The sequence below is a fragment of the Apteryx rowi genome, unplaced genomic scaffold (genome assembly GCF_003343035.1).
Source record: "Apteryx rowi isolate R43461 unplaced genomic scaffold, aptRow1 scaffold_7, whole genome shotgun sequence".
NCBI lineage: Eukaryota > Metazoa > Chordata > Aves > Apterygiformes > Apterygidae > Apteryx > Apteryx rowi.
In genome coordinates, this window is record NW_020450982.1 from 4693868 (window position 1) to 4710982 (window position 17115).

A 17115-nucleotide genomic window follows, 5' to 3' on the forward strand; every position below is an offset into this window, starting at 1 on the left:
CCAAACAAAGATCGCAAGAGAAAAGAGCCAGAAAGGAGGCGGCTGGTCCTTTTGTGCGTGATTGTCCTGTGTCGTGGGGATGTGGCGGGGGAAAGAGGGAAGGAGCAGGGGGGAGCGGGAAGATGATGAGACTATGCGGGTGTCCGTGCAAACTCCCCTTCTCAGTCGCCCCGACCGTGCATGCGGAGTTGCCGTGCTGTTCGTGTCCCCTGCCTGCCCTGCACGGTGCCCAGGTAGTGCTGGCTGCGAGACGTCACCAGGAGCAGCTACCCAGCACTTCGGGTGACTCCAAGCCTGGGTGACAGACCCAGGCTTGCTGGGTCTCCAGGGCTGCTGCAGACGTGGGGACAGAGAGACCCGGACGCAGCAGGGATCTGGGGCTGCGGCGTGAGCCAGGCGCTGGGGGAAGGCACCGAAAGGTCAGCAGCGGCCAAACCCAGCCCTGACACGTCGGCCACGAGGGGGATGAACTCCTCCGGTGCAATACAAGAGCTGGGGGCTGTGCTTACTTGTAGCTGGCTGTCAAGGGACATTTTGGGAGGGGGAGACCATCTAGTCACTCCGCCTACGCCCAGGATGAGATCTGGCCATGACAGTCCCTTGCCAACCAGGGCTGCTCATTTGAGGAGGGATCAAAGGAGAATGATTTCATCCCAGATCCCACAGATTTCCACCAAACCCACCAACAATTTTTGGCTGTAAACCTGCCTGGGAAAGCAATTCTCAGTAATTTGCAGCTCCAACTTGCAGCCAGTTTCACGGGGTGCGCTCTGGGTCTGGCTCCGGGGCCGAGGGGGGCCAGCCCCAGGACCACCTCCCCRAGGACACTTCCCCGCAGCGTGCCCAGGGCCTAGGTGCCCACAGACACCAGGTCCCCTCCACCACCAGCTCTGCCTGAACAAAACAACCCGTGGCCAGCGAGCAAACCCGCTGGGACCTGGCTAACCTCCGCTCTCAGAGAAAATTAGCTTAAGGGGAGGTCAGGGACCCACCTGCAGCAAAACCCAGCTTTCTGAGGCAGAAAAGAGCCCCAGTTGTGCTGCATCCCTTAGACTCATCCCAGCGCGGCCACCAGCTTAGCGACCCCGAACTAGCGGACGCCACGAGCCAGCTGGGCTTGCTGGCTCTGCGCTGGGGTCGGCCGGCTCGTGCGCGCCCGATGGTGGGAGCCGCGCACGGGCTTCCAGCAGAGACAAGCCCGTGGGCCCCGAACGCTGCGGTTTGGTCCAGCTCTCAGAAAGAGACCTTGAAGAAGCTGGCAAGAAATCAGGCTGAGCGGACGCAAAGTCCACTTCAGCGCAGCACGGGTGTCCTGGCAAAACCCCAGGGAGCCTCGGACAGCTGTTTCCACAGAAAGCCAGCAGCYCCTGCCCAGAGACGGGGTGGTCAGCTCCCACCCAAAGCCCCTGTCCTCTGAGCTGGGCGCAAAGGAAGGGTCCCAGCTCCCTCCTGTGGCCATCGGCTCCTCTCCGGCTGCCCGGCGTGGGACGAGCTGGCCGCCAGACCCTGCGCTGTGACCCCAAAACCACTTCGTGCCCAGCCACAGGTCCCTCTTGGGGCTGCAGCCAGGGCAGGGAACAGGCTACACAACACAACCCCCCCTCTGTTCACTGACCGGGGGGGTCCTGAGGCCAGACCCCTTCTTTTGGGGGCCCCTTGGAGGGCAGCAGGATGGGGCTGAGGCCCCCAGCATGGGGAGAAGGAGAAGCCACGGGAGACGAAGAGGCAGCGCAGCCCCCCTGCCCGGGGACGGGGAGGATTGACCAGCAGGGAGGGCTCCAGGGCAGGGCTTCCCAAAAAAACCCTGCAGGGTTTTCCTCAAAAACAGCACAGGCACAAAGCAGTCATGTAAGAGGAGAGCGCGCACAGCTGAGCCCCTCCAGCCCCTGCCAAAAGCACCCCTGGCCACTGAGTGGAGACCGTCCACGCTCACCGGCTGTGACTGCTGACCACAGCTCAGCGCACCCCAGAACCAGGAGAACCGTGCCCCTAATTACCAGCTATAACGACTTACCCTGCTGACGAACTTTAATTGCTCCCAGCCCCATCCCTCCAGGGTCACACCTGGAGTCAGGGACCACAGCCTCTCCCACCCCCTTGGCCCCAAGGAGCAGCCCCGGGAAGAGCTGCCCCCACGGCCCTGGCAAACACACTCCAGCTACACCTGAACCTCACGTTGGTGGCTGCAGTTATTTCCTTTACTGACAGTTCCCACTTGAACCTGCTATTGGTGCCGCTGCCGTGTGCAGCGAAACACAGAGGACGCTGGTTTCTCTGATAAAGCCCCAAATCCACTGCTTCCAAACTCATTCCCAAACCTGCCTTCCCCCTTCCTATGCCACGTTCCTGTGCATCCTTCTAGCCCTGCATGATTGCCATCATCCGACATCTGCCTTGCCCTCCCTGTGCCACCAGCTTAACCCCCAAATTTGTCCCCAAACTTGCCACCAGAAACCACACTAAGAGCCACAGCCCTGAGGGCACTCGTGAGCCTTTCAGAGTCCGGAGAAGCCGCTGAGCCATTTCCCCCGAGACATCGGAGACAGAGCACATCTTTCTGCTCAAAGCAGCTGCTGGCCCTCAAAGAAATCACTGCCTTTCGCTCCAGCCTCCTGAAGGGCCCCTGGCCCCTGGGGCTGGCTCCGACGGCCCGTGCGCTGGCCGTGTCGCGCAGGGCCGTGGTGGATAACCGCAGTCCTGCGATCCGCGCGATTCGGGGCCGGGATCGGAGGCGAAGGCTTCGTCCTTGCACTGCTCTTTCTGCCCGCGGGGTCCAGCGTGCCTTCGGCAGCTGCAGAGGGAGCACCCTCGGCAGCACCCCCCTTGCTGGGGAAACTGAGGCACAACGCAGGCACGTCGCCACGCTCGCTTTGCAAGGCAAAGACGAGGACTGCAGGCTGCCCCTGCTCCGCCTGCTATCCCTCACCTTCCTCTCCCTCCCACGGACGGTGCTGGCATTCAGCAATTCCAGCCGCAGAGGGTGGCCRGGGGAAGAGGCGACGGGGCTGCTTTGCTCCGGAGGAGAGGCTTCGAGAGGGCTCGCTGCGGCGGAAAGGGCCTGAAGACGCAGGGCGTCCCACGGCCACGCTCGGGGCTCCTTCAGTGCAGGAGATTGCTCCTTAAGCCCCTCTTTCCTCCCCTAAGCGCCTTAGGGAAGGACAGGCGAGAGGAGCCGGGGCTTTTTATAGCAGCCGTAATCCACCCAGCTCACACCGCTTGCTCCCACCTTCCTGGAGGCCCAGGGCTAAATGGGATCCGCTACCCAAAAATGGCCTTGAACCTGAGGCGCCCGAGACACTGGGGTTTCCAGCATCACCCCTYTCCAGGGACTCAGATCCCACTGAAGCCGTTTCTGGGCTCAAACCCCCTTTGCAGACGGCATTCGAGGGCCGTACCTTCCCCCAACCAGCATCGCGTGTCCTCTCCTGGCCTCAGCGCTGCGCTGGGGGTGCGAGAGCAGCCGGGGGGAGCATGGCTGGACAGGTCGGCCGGGGACACGGCCACGATGTCCCCTGCAAGCAACGAGGCCACCTCCGGGGAGCCCCGTGTCTCAGGGGTGAGCAGGWGGGGATTCTCTGACGTCTGCTCGAAAGGCTGAGCGCGAGCCTCAGCCTCGCTGTCGGGAGGGGATGCTGGTGGTGTCTCTTTCCTTAAGCCAGCTTCCTCATCCCAGAAAGCCCATAGGAAGCGTAACCTGGGAACTCCCACCACGCTGAGACCTCTCCCTCTGCCAACAGGGGCTGAAATCAGCCAGAGAGCTGGAAAGTTTGTGGGGAAGGACAGAGAGAGACCTGCAGAGATCCATAACCGGAATGTCAACCCCCTGTTTGGGGGAGGACTTGCTGTTTCCTCACCGTGTCTGCACACCGGCGCAGCCGCTGCCGGTCAGCGCTGGCAACCAGCTGCCGCGCGCACGGCCGTCGGGGCCAGGCCAGCCCGGCCTCTGCGGCTTTGCCCGACTGGTGCAGCTGCGGCCAGGCCTGCAGCACAACCGAGCGCTCTGAGAAAGCCCCCGAGGGCAGGAGCGGCTGGCAGAGGCTGCCCTCTGCTTTCCTTTACAACCCCCTTGTAACAGCAGGGAAACTGAGGCACGCAGCGAGCTGGGAAGGGGCAGAGCGCGCCTGGCCCCGCAGCAGCCCCGTCCGCCCCGGCAGCCGAGCCCTTTCCAGGGCAGCCCATGAGCTTTAAAGCTCCACATTGCACACCTGGATATACCTCCCGAGACCGGAGCTTGCTGTTGGGGTCACTTCGGTCTTGGGGGTGGCTGATTTCTTTTAACCAGCCGGGCTGCTGCTTTTTATTKTCTCCCACTTGGTGAGTCCCATCCAGATTGGCCACCGGCCCCTAACTGCTGGGGTATTTTGGGGTGGAAAGCGGGAAGGGAGGGTGGAGGCGGTGGCAGGAAGGACCTCGCGGTCAGCCGGCAGTGCCGCCTTCACGCCGCRCTTTCCCGCGCCACAGCTGAGGGTGCTGCGCCGCGGGCCCCAGCCCTGCCGCTGCCCCGCGGGAAACACGGGGCCGTTTCTCTCCTCRGCAGCTCAGCTCTTCCCTCTCCCCMGCYGAGATTCCCCTGTCTGAGATCTGGTGGTCTTACTGCCCACAAGGGAAAATTACCTTTTCTCCTGCCCCCTGGACCGGGGTCTTTGGGCGAAGCTGACCTGCTACCAGACATGGGGATAACAGGAGACGGCAGCACGGGGAATCCTGCCATAAACTGCCCGGCTCCACTGCTTGCACCGATCTAGCCCAGGCGAGGACCTGGCTGCCTTCTCCCACAGCCTTGTCTTAATGCGTTTGCTGTAATTTCCCCTTTAAATTCCCCATGAAAAAAAGGGAGGGGGGGTTCTTTTGGGTCAGGCTGTGCTAAGACGATAAAAGCAGATTMATTTCTCAGAAGAGCAATTCAGATTTCTCCTCCCCTCCCCACCGGCGATGCAAGCTGGGCCGGCGGCAGGCAGGGGCGGCCGGCGCGGGGGTCCCGCGTGCTTGGGGACGTCCCCAAGTCCCAGCCCGCGTGGGAACTGGGGGCACATCGTCAAGCAACAGGCAGGCRGCGGGCGGGCATGGGCACGGGACGGGGACAGAGAAAGCGGCACGCGGGGCGGCGAAAGGGCACAGCCGCAGCACCACTCCCGGCCAGCACCGAGCGGCCCCGGCGGGACGAAGCGGCTCGCAGGCGGGGAAGCGATCCCTGCCCGGATGCCAGCCCTGCCCCGGAGCCCTGGGAGCTCTGCAGCCAGGATTCATCCCCCAGGCGAAGGCCTGCCCGGCCGCCTGCAGCCGGGGCTCGCYGGGAACGGCGCAGCGGAGGCGCCGAGCCAGCTGGAGAAGCCCGGCCCTGGCAGGGCGGAGGTGCTGCTCCGGGAGCCCCCGGAGCCGGCTGGACCCCGAGGGGAGGAGAGGCGCTGGGAGCTGCGCGGCAGGAGCCCCCATCGCCCCGGGCCGGCTCGCACACGCTCGGACTTTGCTCCCCACTTGCGCTCCAGCGTCGTCTCCTGTGTTTGCCGCCCCCCGGCCGCGATTCCCTCAGCCGCCGACCCCAAAAGGGGCGAGCTTGGGGGACGCCCAGGCAAAACCCCAGACGGGAGGAGGTGGGAGGCGACGCGGAGACTCCCGCTTGGTGCCTGAGCCGCTCTGGGGCAGCTGCAGCATCGCCTGCCCAGTGTGGATTCTCTGATGTGTAATAGGGGTTGAGCACATGCTGCAGCCCTTTCCTCGGAGGCTGGACACCCACCAGCATCTCTCCCTTCGCCTTGGCTGCCTCTTTGCACGAAACCTGTAGGAATTTCCTGCCTTGGAGACATCTAACTCTCTGCCAAATGCAGCTGAACCCGGCCAAAGGAGAAGTGGGGTCAGACAGACAGCTGGCTTGCAAACATTTTGTTTCTCGAGGGAGGACAGCAACTCTTCTGTCCCCCGGTTGTTTGCAACACTACTCCCCCCCCCGTTCCCACCCCTTCTCCACAACCACCCAGCACCGTCGCAGAGCCGCGGGCAGGCTCACACGGCAATGCCCAGCTTGCTCGCAGCCCGGCATGGCTGTCGCAGGACGCTGGCTCTGCACGGCCCCACGAGCTCAGCCCAGCCCCAGCCCGGCTCTGCTTCCCCTCCGTCCTTCGGCTCTTTGCTGCCCGCCTGGGCTGGGGCCGCAATTCCCATCCCCGCCAGGCTCGTCGCAGCCGGCGTTCACCGCTCCAAAGCCGCAGTCCCTCCTGGGGTCACACGTCYGTGCCGAGGTCGGGCAGTAGCTCCTGCTTTGAGTGGATCCGGGCCGTGCTGGAGCTCACGATTTGATAGCTAAGTTTACCTCCGAGCTGCAAGGAGCTGGAGCCCGGCCAAGCGCCGTCTGTCCCCTCCTTCCCCGCAGCACAGGCCAGCCGCCCCAGGACCCCACAGACCCTGGCTTGTCCAGGGCGTGCTCCCGACAGGCTGATGCAAAAAATCGTTCGGGAAAAGTCTCACTGGTGTGCCGGGGTCAGAGGCAAGGGTTGGACAAAAGCCAGTGAGTTCGGCGTGGGTTTCACTGTGCAGTGGGTTTCTCTCGAAGTCCCAGTTCCCGGAGGCCTGGGATTAGCTGAGTTGTCTTGTTTCCAGTTAAAAGTAGCAGCAGGAAGGAAAAATTGGAAACGGGGCTCCTCCAAGGCTGGAAACCCAGGAAGCATAGAAGAACTCTCCACTGGGTTGGTTTTAACGCCATATTTTGGGAACCTGGCCGCCGCACAGCAAACAGCTGGGCTGGGGGAGATGGTGCGTGTCAGACCAGGCCCACAGTCCCAGCCTGGCTCCCAGGGTGTCCTAGCAGCCCGGACCAAACTCAGTCCCCAGGGCCAGGAACATCCTCCTGGAACATCTGGGCCAAGGTCAGGGACGCATCGCCACCTCAGCCTGGTGTCGCACCGAGGACGCAAAGGCTTTCCCAGCCGCGCAGCGACACAGGACCGGAGATGCTGCACCCAAACTGGGATGCAGGATTGGCGTTGTGGGCTTCTCCTGGGGGATCACCTCTTTACTCGGACAGGGACCAATCTCAACCTTACCTTGCAGACCATCCCAGCTGCCAAAACACAGTGGGGCTGTGGGCAGGGCTTGGGGGCGTAATCAGCCCTTCCCGCCCCGATGTGTCAGGGTGCTGCACCGTGCCTGCGGCAGGGGAGCCAGAAGAGCCCTGGCCCTCGGCTCGCAGCACGGGTCACACGCGGCGAGAGGCTGGGCTCGGGGGCACTGAGCACGCACCGTGCACGGGGAGAGGATCTGCCGCTSAGGCCAGCAGCAAGGCTTTTGGGGAAGACGCGGGGCCTCTGCAGCCGAGGTCTCGGCTGTTTGCAGGACGCACTCCCGAGCCGAGCCAGACTCGCTGTGGGAGGAGAGCGAGATAAGGAGGCAGGCTGGGAGCGCAGCCAGCCCCGGCGGGGACGGGACGGGACGGGACGGGACGGGATGGGGACCGGCAGCACCCCGGTGTTATCCACCTCGGGTGAAACGTGCCGTGCCACGCGGGCTCCCTGCTCCCTGCAGGGGCTGGGGCAGCCCCGGGAAACGCCGTTTCCCCGTGTTTCGTGAATGCAGCTCCACGGCATCCTCTGCTGATCCATGCCAGGACTGCCCAGGTCCCAGCGTCTTCCTGGAGCACCCCAGCACACGCTCCCCCACGGCACAGCGCGGTGCGCTGGGTCAGTTCAGCTCACTGATCTGGCTGAATCTTTTTTTAGGGGCTTAATTTTCAGGCAGGCCACCCCACATCGCAGCCACTGCTCAGCAAAGGGAACCGGAGCAGGGCTACATCAACCCATTCAGACTTGCTTCATCTGCACCTTTGCATCTTCATATCATCAAGCACCAGGTGCCAGAGGCAGGACCGCGCCGGGGCGGTTCGAGACAAGCTGGTGCTTGCACATCCCACGCAGCTGGCTCCTTCCCCTTCCCACGTACCCAGAGGTACTGGGGTATTTTAGAGCAGCCCCAAGAGGCCCTAACACTCGGACAGGGTTTTCCTCCCAGCAGCTGATCCCAGAGCGATGCTGCCCAGCACGGGGCATGCCAGGTGCAGTGCAAGGGGCAATGGGGCACGTCGTCCTGCAGCCCGGAGTGGGGCAGGGAGGAGGGCTGGGCGCCGGATCCGGCACCAGCAGCTTGGTTGTGCAAAGCTGCCGTGTCTGCACACAGAGGCCCTGAGCTTGCAGGGTGGATTGCGGAAATCGGGGTGGGGAGATGGGACCTGTCCCCCATCAGCCTCCCCAGGGCTGATGCGGGATTTGCGGAGGGAGACAGAGGCGGGCAGGCAGCCGTGCCCGGCACATGGCCACGCTACCATGTGCGTGTGCATGTGCATGTGTATGTGCATGTGTGCGCGGCACAGACCTAGTGCGGGAGGACACGCACCTGGGGGACATATGAGGAGAGGGTCCCCACGTCGCCGGGGGGGTGGCATGGGGGACGGCAACCCACAGCAGGCCTGGAAACCGGCCACCGAGCGGCGGTGGCTTTGCACCCCTTTCACCACCCCCTGCCCCTTTGGCTCCTGCCCCAGGAGCCCATCAGGACCCAGATATTGAGGTCCAGCCAGGTGCCACCTGCAGCCGCTCGGCAGCGCCCGTGTCTCTTCCCACGTGCCGGAGAGGTTGGGCACCACGGTGGAGGGTCTCCCTGAGCCCTGCCAGCCCAAGAGCCCTGCCGTTTCGGAGACCGGCTAGACACCATCTCCCCCTCCGACCCTCAGAGCCAGGGCCTGGATGCACATTGCAGATGCCGCGCCTGGATGCACATTGCGGAGCCGGCGCCGGGCTCCCGCCCTCCCAGGAGGCTCGGAAAAGGTTATTTTTCACCCAGCCTCCATGCAAGGAACTGCTYTGAATTGCTTAAATGGCTGCGTTGCTTCAGGGACGGGCCCTTGTGGAGCTGCATGGCACAGAGGAAGGCGAGAGCCCAGAGGACTTTTAAACAGCTCCCGCTGCTAGTTATTAAAGTGGTTTAGTGCCTTGTTAAGAAAGCCTAATCTCTGTGTATATCTAAAAAAAATATTAGCTTGCTGGTGCTTTTATTATAACCGAGGTGGGCGTTTTCTGGCAGCGGCTCGGAGCCCGCCTGGCTTGTTTTATCAGCTTGTTTTCTTACCTGATAGAGCCCAATAACAGACCAAGGGCAGCAGGAGGGAGCAGGGGAACAGGCTCTTCCCCGGGAGCGGCGCGGGGGGAGGCTGTGGATCCAGCTCCGGGCTGTTTCCCACCCACGGGTGCTCTCAACCCATTGCTGCGCCAAACCGCCCCGCTGGCAGCGAGACAGATGCTCCCAGGGCATTTCCCCGGGGAAGGCTGGGGACAAGCCGGCTCTGCGCATGGCAGGGATCCAGGCTGCCGAAGAAAACCTGAGGTGGAGCCGCCCTTCCATCCCAGAGACGGGGCAGGGAGCAGCTGGGAGAGCCCGAGGGAGAGCTCGGCCACCCCGCGGGCTCCAAGGGCTGGATTTTGGTGGATACCCAGATCTGGGGGCTGTGGGCACTTTAGGCTCTTGCAGCAGGGACAGGCTGAAGAGTCCCAGGGCTGGTGAGACAGGACCGGAGATATTACTGAGACAGCTGATGTCTCCAGGAGATGTCCGAGGGGGCAGAAATGACCTTGCTGAAGGGCTAGCTCCCATTTGGCTCAATGTCTCTCCAGGCCAGGGCGTGCTTCAGGGACTAACCACCACGGGACGAGCCCTGGGCCGAGCTCCTGCCTGCCGGGACGGCTGCTGGGAGAGTCCCAGCGAAGGTTCAGTGGGGTTATCCACAGTCAGGTGCCCCATGGAGCCGTCTGATGGAGGGGAGAGCGCACGGGTAAAGAGCCATCCCCACGTAACCCCCAGCACCGTTCCCAGCCTCGTCCCAAACGCTCAGTCGTGCCGTGCTGGGTAGCGCCAATACATTCGCCCTATTTCCTTAGCTGGGGAGCTGCGCGTGGGAGACACGGATGCTTCTGTGCTCAGCGGAGGCAGATATAGCAGTGCCCCAGGGTGGACAGGGTTGAGCAGCCCACTGGTGCTCACCGGCAAAGGCTATGGCAACGGCAGGAGCCGAACCCCGACTCCTTTGCATGACATTTCTCCTCCCGGCCCTGGGCTGCAAAGAGCAACCCCAGCGTGCCACGCTGCCTGGCCTTTCAGTGATGTGCAAAGCTGTCCAGTCGCCGCGGTTTAGGATTTGGAACAGAAACAGGCTGGGTGTTTTGTTTCTAGGCTTTTCTTCTTTTTTTTTTTTTTTACCTAATCCCAGCAGAAAACAGGGAAATCCTGCACAGCCCTGCTGGCTCCAGCATCTGCCTCCCCATCTGCAAAAGCTCATGGTTTCAAAGCTGGGAGCCTAAACGGATGCTGCGGCCGGGACAGCAGGGCTGGGGAAGAAGCTTGCGTTTGCTTTGGAAAGGCTGATGTTTTCATGAGCAACAGCTTCAGTGGTTTTAAAGGACCCACCCCAGTAGCCAGGCCAGGATTGAATCAGCCTCCCAATACCCTCAAAACAGAGCTGCGACTGCTCCTTCTCTGCACTGGGCTGGAGAAATCCCTGCCGTGCACCCAAGGGGGCTGGCTAGGACTGTGCAGAAAGCAAATGTGGAGCAAGAAGGCCAAATGAGATGGGGATCCCTTGGGACGCTGAGATGCGTCAGAGCAGGGAGAAAAAAACCTCCTTGTCGCCGCATCAGGTGTAGCCAGTGGGAAGGGAGGTGTTCCTGGGAGGGGGTATCCAGTCCTGCCAGCACAACGCATGGCTGCAACGGCAGTGCACACGAAGGGAAAAAGCAACAGGAGGGAGCTGGAGACAACCAAAACCTCCTGGAGGGAAGCATGGGGGGGGAAGTAGTTACCGGTCCTGGGGACACAGTTCTGCCTAGCTCAACACGCCCGATCTCAAGGAGATTCAATCTCGCCAGCATCCTCCCCACCACTCCCCCAGCAGACCTGCTCAGGTGCCCGGCTGCTCCAGGAACAGTCCCTCATGGCAGGTGTCGTCGTGGTGAGGGGACATCCCTAGACCCAAGATCTGTGCCTGCTTCAGGACTGGGGCTAACCCGCCCTGTCTGCATAGCTCCGAGCTGCTCAGTCGCACTTGCTCCCAGCGGCTGCAGAGCCATTTCTAAGCAGGACGGCCGTGGTAGGAACCTCTCCCCTTCCCCGTGTGCTCAGCAAAGCACCAACAGCGGGGCCTTGCAGACACGCTACCATTTATTAAGCCAGCTATTTTTGTCGACAATGGTTTTCAGCAGCGTCAGAGGACTTACCCCATCTCCCCCAGGACCCACAGCCGATTCATTGCATGCAGGGCTAAAGGAAAGCCGGGGACAGGCAGCCTCGAGGGACGTAGCGGCTCAGCTGGCAGCAGCATAGCTGCCTACACAGGAAGCTATAAGGTGCTCACAGGTGATCGCAAGCCAAGCATGGCTTCTCAAGCAGGCAGATGGGACATGCTTGTGCAGGGCAGCCCAGCTCTGGTTTGCTGGGATTCCCCCAGGACCTTTACAGATGCCACCTCCAAAAATTTGAGTTTTGTCCTGCTCTTATCCACGAATGCAAAAACCTCTCCATGTCCACCCAGGAGAGCCCTGAGGATCTTCCCTGCTGCTCTGGGAAAGGACGGTGTTCACAAGTCTCAGCAAGGAAGGGAGCCCCACTGAAAGTGCTGCTTCAGAGGTACAAGGTTGACAGCACGCACCCAACTGCCTTCCTAACCATGTCCAGCCCACACCACCTCTGCTCTAGAAATATTCACATCTTCCCCCCTCTCTTGGTTTCCCAGGGACTTCAGGAGATATAATCCCAACTTCCAGCACCCCAACAAGGAAAGTCAGGCTGGGATTCACGGACAGAGGGGAAGAATGGCACTAAGCCCCAAAAAAGGCCATCTCTGCACTCAGCCAGGAGCAGATGCACCCACAGGTAGTAAAGCTGGGACACTCCAGGCTTGTCTCCCTACTGCTGTGGAGGTGGAAGAGCCCCTCTCCTCGAAGTGGAGGCTGCAGGATGCCAAGGTCCTTCCCTGCATCCTTGTTTACAGGGAGCGCTTTCTGCCAAGCTAACACACAGCTGCAGCTGTAAGCCATGCTCTAAAAGCCAGCAAGAGGGTGGGCTGGGAAGTGTAGTGTGTGGATGGTAAAAGGCACAGGAAGAAGACAAGGCTAAAAGGACAGAGCTGTCTCTAGAGCAGGGACATTGCAAATCCACTCCTGCAGTGGAACCTCATGTTTCTAGTTGCTGGCTGGCTGCAGAGACCCACCACCATTCATCACAGAGATGGAGAATCCTGGCCATCACCTTCATCATGCTGCATCAGGGGAAAGCACGAGACTTTTAACAGTAGTTTGAACCCCACAGACTCTGCCAGGCTGTTTGTACACTTCCACTTCATCAAGACCAGCACCGCTCAACTGGGGTTTCCTCATGATTTGGTCACAAGGTGGGAGACAGTCCAGAAACAAAAGAGGAAAACTGGATCTCCATCTCCCACCAAGTGCTCTGCTATTCTCACATGTAATCACCCTAGCTAGACACTGGCCTTAAAAGGAATGTTGGAAATGAGCCTGTCCCATGGACACACTCAGACTTCTCTGCTCACAGTCCTGCCCCACGACTCACACCAAGCATGCTGGTGCCACCAAGCTGTGGATGTGTGGGAGCATCTCCTGTCCTGTCTGGGTGGTAGATTTGGGGACGGGTCCCCAGTTTTTGCAAATGAGAGGCTGAGGAAGAGGGCTGACGCAGAGCCAGGGAGAGAACCCAGGAGTCCTGCTGCCCCAGGTGCCCCCCACCAACCCCTCACTTTCAGCTCAAGCAAAATGTCCCTCTTCAAGGACAGTGGGCCACCAGGTCCCTTCATGGGACCAGCCACCTGCAAGCATCACCCTGTAGCAAAGGATTAAACTTATGGGGACCCACCTTGCTCTGCCTTTCCCAGGAAATTTGCCATGGGGTGGGCACCCCACCCCAAGCCCCTAGTGCTGTATCACCAGACCCTGCCGGGGGGGATCAGAGGGACAGCATGACACAGCCAAGCCAGACCGCCTCCCTCTCCCTAGCCATACCACTCTCCCAAGCAGAAACACATGAAGCAGAGCAGATGGTTGGCAGAGCTGAACTGGGAATGTGAAGCCACGGGCTACAAGAACGTCACATCATCCTGAGACTGGAGCCAGCGCCAGTGAGCATCATATTCCAGGTGCACTTTGCTGTTGAGTTTGCAGTTCTCAAAGTCAGCTTCAGCCTTCCGAGTCTTCCCACCTGGGTTCCCCTTCCCCATCCTTTCCCCAGCTCCTGATGGCAGTTTGGTGTCTTTGCCTGGTTCCAGAGAGGAGGGCTGCTTGCCCAAATGGCCATTGGCCACTTGGGGCTCCTTAGCAAACCGCTGCTGGTCTGGGCAGCTCCAATCCTGGGGCAGCCCAGCAGGCAAGTGGTCCGCGTGGGGCCATTCATGCTCCGCTTTGCCCTTCTCCTGCTTTGCAGATAAGCCCCTGTCGTGGTCAATCCTGGCCCAGTCCTGCTCTGCCCTGGCCAGGACTCTGCCTGGTGCGGATGCTGCGGCAGGATCGGCAGCGTTCTGGGAATACTCATCCATGTCATCAGCCAGCGTGTCCAGGTAGCTGCCAATGGAGATGCTGTCCAGCTTGTCATTGGGGTCCTGCACGCTGTCCCAGCTGCCCCGCCGTGACGCCTCCTGGCTCTCCACCAGGCTGTACTGGCTGCTGGTGAGGCTGCTGCAGCGGCTGGTCAGCGTGCTCTTCTCCTCCAGCAGCCATTTCAATGCCTCGATGCCCTCGTTCACCACCGCCAGCTGCTGCAGGATTTTCACATCGACGGCTGTCAGGTAGGCCTGGCAGGGAAATGAAGAGCATGCAGGTCAGGAGGAACCAGTCCCACTTTCCCCTCCATCCAGCGACCGAGGGCCCCGAATCCCAGCCCACACCTTTCTCTCTCTGGTCCCATTGCGGCCTGGAACATGCCAGAGCCCCTGGCAGCCCCAGAGAGCAGAAGCAAGTCAGGAGCTGGGAATCTGCTGGCCATCCCAGGTGCAGTGCCATCGTCCCCGCTTCAAGGTAAAAGCATCACTGCAGTGGTCACAGGTATCACAAGCTGCTTGATGAACACCATGCATGAGGTGGGGAAATGCCCTGCAGGGAAACATCTGTCCTCTTTCCAAAGAGATCCTGTCCCAAGACCTGGGGACACTGTCACCTTGGACCAGTGACACATGGCATTCACTGGCCAGCCAACACCCTCCAGAAAATCCAGGGCATTTACGCCACTGCCTCCTATGGGGACTGSAGCAAGCAAATAACTGTAGTCACTGGGCCCAGATCTGAGCCCGGAGCATCCCCTGAAACCCTGGGGAGCAGCTGGCAGGGCCAGGGGGATCAGGGAGGAAGACACCAGGACATCATTAAGGGTAAGGATCTTGCTGGACTACCAACACCTCCGGGGCCTRGGCAATCCCCCTGGCCAACTCTCTGAGCTGTTTCAGCTGGACCCTTTCATGCATTTTACTTCCCCCCTTTTCATACACGTGAGGTGTCTGATYCGAGCCAGGAAAGTGTGGTACCCACGTGGCACGGCAGGATTAGAGACTGAGGTCTGAATCACTCCCAAAGCTACCAGTCAAGTGTCAGTTTTTTCAGGAGGTGAAAGAAAACAGAGGTGACACAACACATCCATCCTGGCAATTGCTTGGACACAGGCTGGAGCAGCAGCTGGGGAGATCGTGTGGGGGAAGATGGGGCTTAGAGATCACAGTACTCGCATTGCTGATTCTTGTCCCTCCAAGGCTGAGGGGAAGCTCTTCACCATACTTCAATTGCTGCAGAAACATCTGTTTTCCTAACGGGAAGGCCAGCCTGCCAAAACATTCTTGCTTGTATGATACTTGCTGCTGAAAGCCCCTGGATTTCCCCTGCACAGGATGGAAATATGTAGCCAGGAAAGGGATTAAGAAGGGAGGGGAAAAAAGAGAGAGAAGAAGAGAAATCAACTGTGGGACAGGTATGGGCAGCCAATGCAAGGTGATATTTGGGGGATGCTCCTCAAACACGTGAGAGAGGCTGCAAGGAGCCCTTTCAGCTGGACTATTGTGGACACGGCATCTCCAAACACAGACCAGGCTGACCAGCTGCACCCAGCCCTGACAGTTTCAGGGCTTGCAAGACACAAAGGCAGAGCTGCAGCAAGCCTCCAGCTTGGCACACGAGTCCCTGCACCGAGTCAACCTCTGCTGACTCACCTGCTCTGCCATGAGCCAGGGCAGGGAATGGATCTGGCTGAAAACCATTTTTTGGGGGGCAGGGGTGAGGAGGGAAGGTGATGGGTTAAATTTTATCCTGGACCAGATCCTGGTCCGGCTCCCTGCAGGCCCACAAGCACTGCTGGGAGCCCTGGGGAAACAGGGATGGGAGCGAGCAGCTGACGGTGGGACCAGTACAGCCAGCTGGGTTGGGAGGCTCTAAACTGCAGCACTAGCCTACAAAGCTCTCGGAGCACAGAGCAGCCCTTGGGATGGTGGTGGGTGTTTGACCAACACGAACAAGGGACCCTGCTACAGCCACCAGCTCTGTCACCTTTGTACCTCTCCTTCAAGCAGCTGCAGGCAGCTAATACCAACCCCTGCCAGCACCCTCCTTACAGGGCTAAACAAGCCCAGCTCCACCTCTCCTCACAGGACATATCCCGGACCCCAACCATCAGCTGAGATGGGACRGCCAGAAATGGCCAAATTTCCTCTGGAGCCTTCAGCGTGGTTCTAAGCTGGTATCTTCTGAGCAGGGATGGCAGCAGGGCAGACCAGAAGTGGATAATTTCCACTTTCCACCTCAACACATGTGAAATGGTGCATATTGTTTCTTTGACCCTTTTCCCCCCCCAACTTTCGCAAAAGGCAAGAAGAAAAACCCAACACGGGTGTTGGCTAAGGGAGCAGCAAAAGGGTGATTACGGGCATCCAGCACAGCCCTTTGGGGCTCCCACAAGTCCCCACAGACTTGTTCTCAAACTCATCTCATCCCTTGCACTGACATATGAAAGAAAACCATACAGTCCCCCGGGATCATTTCTAAGCACAGCAACTGTTCCTGAGCATCTGGTGCCCTTCCAGTCACCCGCCTGTTGATGACCCACGCGTCTCCCAAGATCCCCATCTCCGGTCCCACAATTAGCACAGCAACAAAACCAACAGAGGAAGGAGCTTGGGAAAACTCCAGCCCGAGTTTTGGCACGTGACGCCTCTCACTTAAGAGGACACAAAGAAAACGGGCAAACATTTGTAGAGACCCTGACAATAACCCCCTCTCCCCCTCCCCCCCGCAGGCCCATCAAGCTAGATTTAAAAAAATAAAAGCAATGAGAGCGCTATAAACTGCCCAAATTGGGGCAGGAGCCAGCTTTGAACTGCAGAAACTTCCTTTCTAGGCAAGCTATTTCTAAAACTGCCTACAGTGGACTTTTCTGCATGTTTTGCTAAAGTATTTGGCCTTGGCACAGAGAAGACACTGGACTAGGAAGTCTGGTAATTCCCGACGTCTTCCCTGGAGTCTGAGCAATTGCATTTCTCTCTGCCACATCCAACTGCTTGCTGTCACGCATGCAATGGACAGAGCCGAGCCCTGAGGTCGAAAGTCGCTCTGAGATCAGTGGGCGGGATGCAAATGAAAAAACACCCCCTATTTTTCATTTGCTGGATAGAGCTGGCAGCAGCTTTGCTGCTATTTCATGCCAGTCTGAACCCTACTGTTGTCCCCCTAGAAATACCCTGCAACAAGGCGAGGTTGTATGGAAGGACACCAAGAGCCTTTCAGATAGGTCAGCTGCTTTTTATTCCTGTCTCGTGCCGGACAGGCATGGTGCAAAGGGACTCGGAGGCTCTGCTGAACTCGACAGCACAGTACTGCTTTTGTACCTGCCGCAAAGTCAGCCCAACGCTCCCTGCACACAGGCACGTCAGGACCTCGGACATCAGCAGCAGCTGCAGGGGAGGAGGATGATTAATTAGCACATGGCATGGGACGGAGGAAACCAGCCTGGACTCCCTGCTCTCGGACACACAGCCACGCACTGCGCCGCTCTGGGCCTCAGTTTCCCTATGCCCACTCTGCAAAACCATCCTGCCTCATC

At 60.0% G+C, this 17115-nt stretch overlaps 1 protein-coding gene across 2 annotated transcripts; it reads right to left on the reverse strand.

Annotated features, from left to right (window-relative positions):
* Nucleotides 1-11173: 11173 nt before the first annotated feature.
* On the reverse strand, nt 11174-17045 carry LURAP1 (leucine rich adaptor protein 1). 2 transcript variants are annotated; one of them, XM_026086929.1, is made up of 2 exons: nt 16901-17045; nt 11174-13831 (listed from the first exon to the last, which is right to left on the reverse strand). In XM_026086929.1, the coding sequence occupies exons 1-2, from the start codon at nt 16955-16957 to the stop codon at nt 13121-13123; spliced, it is 768 nt and encodes a 255-aa protein (XP_025942714.1). In that variant the 5' UTR covers nt 16958-17045; the 3' UTR covers nt 11174-13120. The 2 variants fall into 2 exon arrangements, 1 of the variants encoding a protein (XP_025942714.1); XR_003256868.1 differs by lacking the exon at nt 16901-17045 and adding an exon at nt 13925-14409 and having other exon boundaries at nt 13761-13831.
* Between the last annotated feature and the right edge of the window lie 70 nt (nt 17046-17115).